Source organism: Halyomorpha halys, unplaced genomic scaffold (assembly GCF_000696795.3).
Source record: "Halyomorpha halys isolate HHAL.00 unplaced genomic scaffold, Hhal_1.1 Scaffold3.1, whole genome shotgun sequence".
Classification (NCBI taxonomy): domain Eukaryota; kingdom Metazoa; phylum Arthropoda; class Insecta; order Hemiptera; family Pentatomidae; genus Halyomorpha; species Halyomorpha halys.
This window is the reverse complement of record NW_027115249.1, coordinates 1089069-1095187: the sequence shown is the minus strand read 5'-3', so window position 1 is coordinate 1095187 and position 6119 is coordinate 1089069. Positions and strand designations below refer to the sequence as shown.

The window sequence follows — 6119 nt, the reverse complement described above, 5'->3', positions numbered from 1 at the left end:
TATTATTATAAGATATTATATTGAAGGTAAGTTATATTATATAGTGAATAATGTTGTTGTTATAAGTGTTAAAAATGAAGATATAATATAAGCTGTTAAATATTTAGATGTCCTTGAGGATGGCTAGAATGGCCGAAACGTCGGACTGGTGAAAAATAAAGTGTTGAGACAAAAATGGATACGAATTTTTGATTTATTTAATATTTAAAATGAAAGTTTTAAAATTTGTTTGTTTATGTTTTCTCCGTTAAGCCATGTAAATGAAGCTGAAATCAGTTTTTTATTGGAATTATCTCTACTTGGTAAAAATTATAATTTAACTTTTGTAGAATTAAAAGAAAAAATCAATCATTTTCTGTAATATAGAAATTAAGAATTTTGGTCATGCGGACGAATATATGTTGCTAATTAGGTAATAATTTTTTTATTATTAAAACTAATAAATCTTATATAATAAGGGTTTGATAACCTCTGCTTTAATTTTTTTTTATGATTTTTTATATAATTTATCTTATTTATTTTATTTCTTCGACGATTTGTTATAAGTCTATCCTAGAACAATGAACTTTTTTTAAACTTTATATAGACTATGGCCCCCTCTCTCTTTTAGGGTGTATGCAACACAACATTTTTGTTTGTTTTTTAATATCTATTTATGTGATATAAATATTTCCAATTTGTGAGATAGAACAAAGCATTTTATTTTGATGCGCTAGCTCAGAAGGGCGGTCTTGAAATAGATATTGTTGTTAATATCAGAGATAATAAACGATTCCTCCTTCAACCTTCGCCTGTTTAGTCCAATCACTCCGCTCCATCTGTGTAAGTAAGCTTTCCTATTCAAATGTATTTTCGTATTCCGATTCCTTTTAAAAAATATTTTAACATGTTTATTTAAATTTATTATAAATATTAGAAATTAACATATTTTTATTATTTATAATTTACAACATTGATGTGTTAATATTTTTTTTTTAATATTAACCAATTGTATCTTATATTATATCTATTATATCTATATAGTGTGGGTATAGTACAAGAGCCGGGAGCAAATAAAGGCACTTAATTCACACCAATTATTGATTACTTTAATGACAACTATGTATAATTACTAGTCAAAATTAAAGAGTCTGCTAAGTTAGGAAGGGAGAATAAAAAATTGTGGCTGTTTCAAAACCATAAAAACACATTAATTTTACATTCGGTGCTCTATATCTTAAAAACTACTAACAACACTAGAAAATCTAAGAGAACATCATTTAAAGTAGAGTAAATTTACTAAAATGTGAGCTCTATTAAAACTATTTATGTCCGATAGTTCTCGAGTTATAACTTTTTAAAAAGCAACATTTCTTAAACATCTACTGAAACCTTTGTAGAAATATTAGTTTTCATGATATAGGCTAAAATAAATTAATTTATTGTTGTTCGGATAGTAAGTTTGAGTTTTGAAAAACTTTATTCCAGAAACCATTGCACGTACAGATGTCTGCCAGCATTCAAAATAAAGGAAATTTAACTTACTTTAAAGTGACACTTATCTTCGTAGGCATAGTAGTTTTTATTATATTCACATATAAATATAAATTTGGCAAATGAAAATTTGCCCGAACAACTATATATTTTATTTTAGCAAATATTATGAAATTAATCATAATTAATGACGTTTTTTTAATATTATTATACTTATAAACCTAGTCATAGTATAATAAAGTATATTTCATTTTTTTTGTTGGTTAATTTTACATTCTAAGTTTATTAAAAGGATGACATACTATTTTTTTGGGACAAGTATAATTTTTAATGAAATATCAATTAGTTATAATTTAAACATTATTATATATTCTAAAAATTGTATTAGATTGGTTTCGCTCAATTTTATTATTATAATAGCTGCTATATAATGGTCACAATTCATAGTTAAATATAAATTATTGAATTTAGTTAAAATTAAACATTTACTTATACTTTATTATTATGATTTGGTAAGACAGTGCTTTCCTAAACACTTAAGAGAATCAATATTATTTTTTTCTCACTCTTCGGAAAAAGAAGAATCTGCTCACTGTATTAGTACTGTTTAAGTATTTTGTATTTATCTATTTGGAACCCGTATTTCGGCCTTATAAGGGTATTCAATCGACATTTAATAAGCTGAAAGAGCAGACATCCAGATTTCCAACGATCCACTATAAAAATATATAAAACATATATTGATGATGTAATAAGACGGTAACTATGGTTACGTATTTGATAACGACTACGCTGTATCATCATCGTTAATAATAGTCCAATTTAGGTGATTTGTATTATTATGTAATTTTATTATATATCATATAATACGCAAAATATAAACAGTTGATAAATAAAAACCCTCCCTATACCTCGTGATTATCAAAATAATGAAAAAAATTTCAGCCAAACTTACTACATAAAGTGTGGTAAAGAAGTTTTTAGGAGTGAAACAAAGTAGATGTTAGTTTTTAGAACCTCAAACAAAAAAATGCTCTGAATAAATCAAGGTGAAAAATTTATGTTTTTTATTTTTTTTGAAAAATTGAATTTAGTACTTTGGGACAGCTCTAAAAGCAAATATGATTTTCTTTTTTAAATAAAAATTTGTCGACCTACTTTACCCTTACGCTTAATTTTTTTCTACTCAAAAATCTCAGGATTTCATTATTTTTTATCTTTTCCACGGCAAAATGGAAAACTTTGAAATAAAAAATACGCACGAAAATCGGTCCTCTAATAAAAAAAGTTTATTGAGGACAAAAATTCGACAGCTCTCTTTTTTATATATACAGATAATTTTTTTTTTATATATATAAACAGTTTTTTTTATATAAATACATAAAATCGTGTCTGTTTCAGATTACTCAACGGAATATCGCAAAGATTGTTCTCGTTTTTTATGAGCAAATGGTTTGTACTTAAAAATATTCGAAATCGTTGTTTTGGGCTGAGATAATTAACAATAACATCATAAATGCTAAAGTCATTTTCGAGCTTATTAACTGTTATTGTTCTGTAAGACATTATATAATTATTACATGTTTAATCAAATTTTCAATATTCCATTAATCCGTTCATGTTTTAAGACCATAAAAAAAAATTGTCTCTATCTATGCATAAGCCTGAATGAATGAAATTTTCGTAAGACGTGTGAAATAAATAAATATCTAGTTAATATATTGAATATTAAAAATATTTTATATAAAATCTTTTCAATATCTTGAAACTGGTATATATTTTTTTAATAAATGAAATGGTATCCACGTCTCAATACTCTTTATTATATCAACAGTCCAACGTTTCAGCCACCCTCAATATAAATCTTAAATATAAATTTACACCTCGCATCCAATTACTTAAAAACTTATTGCAGGATATTAACTATCAAATCTAGTTATATAGATAATAATAATTTTTAAAAAATAATTTTTCCTTTTCACGTGTTTAAAGTTTTGTTTGTTAAAAAAACATTTATTTTTAATAATCAGTTTTCAGATCTCACTAACCTGCTTTATTAACATTGATCTGGATTGATAATGTATAGTAAATAAAATAATTTAGAGCGTATTATATGCTATATGCGTATATAATGCATTTATTTGTCTTAATCATGCTGTTTAGTACGTTCATCCTTAATGATGCTAATAGATACATATTTCTTTCCTCTGCTGTGCATTTCAAATTATTTTTTACTGTATTACGTTTTCTTTTATGTTTACTATTCCAAAGAATATGATCAGGGCTGTAGTAAACAAGAAGAGAAAAGTAGTAATAATTTCAGTTGATGTTTCGACCTAGGTTGTAAGTTTTCATCAGGGCTAAATCAAATTGTAATTAAAAATGTAAAAGTAAAAGAGTGATATACAAAATATACCATACAAATAAAAAATGAATTTAAATAACAAGGAGGATAAACATAAAAAAATATATATATAACCTAAATTAATAATAACTGGTAAAAACATAAATGCTCACTATTTTATAACAGTTATTATGTCTCCTTATTTGATGAAATTAATAGATAAATTCAGTTATATATATTTTAATGTATCTGTTCATTTTATGAGTTACTTTAATAATTACTTTTTTCTATTTATCTTTAGCCTGTTTATTATTTTATTTAAATTTTTTGATTGTCCATAAACTACTATCTTAAAATTTTAATGTCATATCACTCTTTTACCCTTATATCAACTATACCTTCGTTTCTTTTTATTTTAGCCCTAAGAAAATCTAAAACGTAGGTCGAAACGTCGGTAGAAAATATAAATAAGTAGTTATTACTATTTTTTCTTCCTTGCTGACCGTAGCCCTGACCATCTCCTTCAAATTAACTTATGATCAATCATTATTTTAGGTTTATAAAATAAAAAAGAGGATAAAGATAAATAGAAAAAGAATTATTAATTAAACTAATAAAGTTAACAGATTCATCAAAATATATATATATTTATAATTGAAAAGAACTATTAATTTCATTAAATGAGGAGACATAATAACTGTTACAAAATGGAATCAGGAATGCTTACTATTTGACAACAGTTTTGATGTATCTGTTCACTTTATTAGTTAAGTTAATAATTCTGTTTTTATTTATCTTTATCTCCTTTATCATTTTATATAAAATTTTATATCACTCTTTACACTTTCATTAACTATACCTTCGTATTTTCTTATTGTAGCCCTGATGACGACCTACGAGGTAGGTCGAAACGTCAGGAGAAAAGTTAAGCCTAGACTATTAACTTACGGTCAATCATTATTCTACTTTATTTTCAGTTTTTTGATTAGCTGTTTACCTAATCAACTTTTTTAACTGTGTTAATTTTATGTCCTTTCTCCATTAGTTTGTGTTTGAATCCCTTGGAGTGATGTAACGTCTATGGTTGAAGTGTCTTCTTGGAATGTTGGTTTGGGATGTGCAGTCTTTTCTTTTATCTAAATTACCGAAACACTTTCTGATCTTCCTATTATATTTAAAAATTAGTTTGTCTCTTACGTCTCATTTATATTAAACATTAACGCCAATTATGATATTTAATTATAAACTTATGTTATTACAACCTATCATTAATTGTAGTAATGAGATATTCTCATAATTAGTTTTTTTTTTCTTACCCTACAGTATCCTTTAAAAATACTCCCCTTACTCCTGTAGAACAGATCCACTACCTTGGACTACATCTGGACAAACGACTATCTTGGAACTGACAGCATTTAACATAAGGCTTGTTTCGACTTTCGAAATCGATCTACCCAAAATCAGATATCAATTCATCTATTATTAACTTCCTAATCATTCCTAATAGTCTTCTTTTTTTTCTTATTGCAAACTTTTATTTATTGATAATGTTACAATCTGCCACAAACTTGAGCAATGGGTAATAGTGCTATTGTACACTTTTATACTAAAAATAAAAATAAATAAAAGAAGTAAATAAATATTAAAAAATAAATAAATAAAATCTCTATATGTCATAATCAAACTTATTATATAGTGAGATAAATTATATACAATATTTACAATCAGGACCTGAGGATCCCCGGGGGTATAGTAAGGTCCTTCAAGATCCCAGTGCAACCCTCACACCTATAATTTTCCTAGGCGTATGAAAAGAAAATTACCTCGAGACCTTCTAATCTATATTGCAATGCTTCTTCAATTCTACTAATGAGTAGATTCTTCATAAGTCTGTGTCATATCATTGTACTATAATTCGCACCACTAGTTCTATTTTTTAACTAATACCAATACAGTTATAAATTTTATGAAAAAAATTATCTTTTAATAATAATCAAATAATTTCCCAGACTTATTCTGAACCCTATACACTGAGATGAAGTTAAGTTGATCCTTAACTAGGACTCCCCAGAACCGCCATTGTAAGGCCTGACACTGAGGTACAATGAAGTCAAATTAGATCGCCTTCAACAATTGCTCTCTCCCTTACTAAGTTTCCATGTAGACGACAGACCTCGCAAATTGTACACCTCTAATCAATTGCTATAGAATATCGTTAAGTAATTACTAAAGCTAATCTTGTTGGCAATTTCCCTTCATCAATGTTATGTTAGTTCTATTTGCTATTTAGGTGCTCCATCCC

At 26.2% G+C, this 6119-nt stretch overlaps 1 protein-coding gene across 7 annotated transcripts in view; it reads left to right on the top strand.

Moving 5' to 3' along the window:
* The window catches only part of Trpgamma (Transient receptor potential cation channel gamma), a 980713-nt gene that overhangs the window by 740056 nt on the left and 234538 nt on the right, over positions 1–6119 (top strand). For 6 of the 7 annotated variants that reach the window (XM_067052323.1, XM_067052322.1, XM_067052320.1 and 3 more), the window contains one exon: positions 2875–2925. The exons of the other annotated variant lie outside the window; for it this stretch is intronic. In XM_067052323.1, coding sequence (XP_066908424.1) covers positions 2875–2925 — 51 coding nt within the window. The remainder of the gene's footprint in view (positions 1–2874; positions 2926–6119) is intronic. 7 annotated transcript variants of the gene reach the window in all.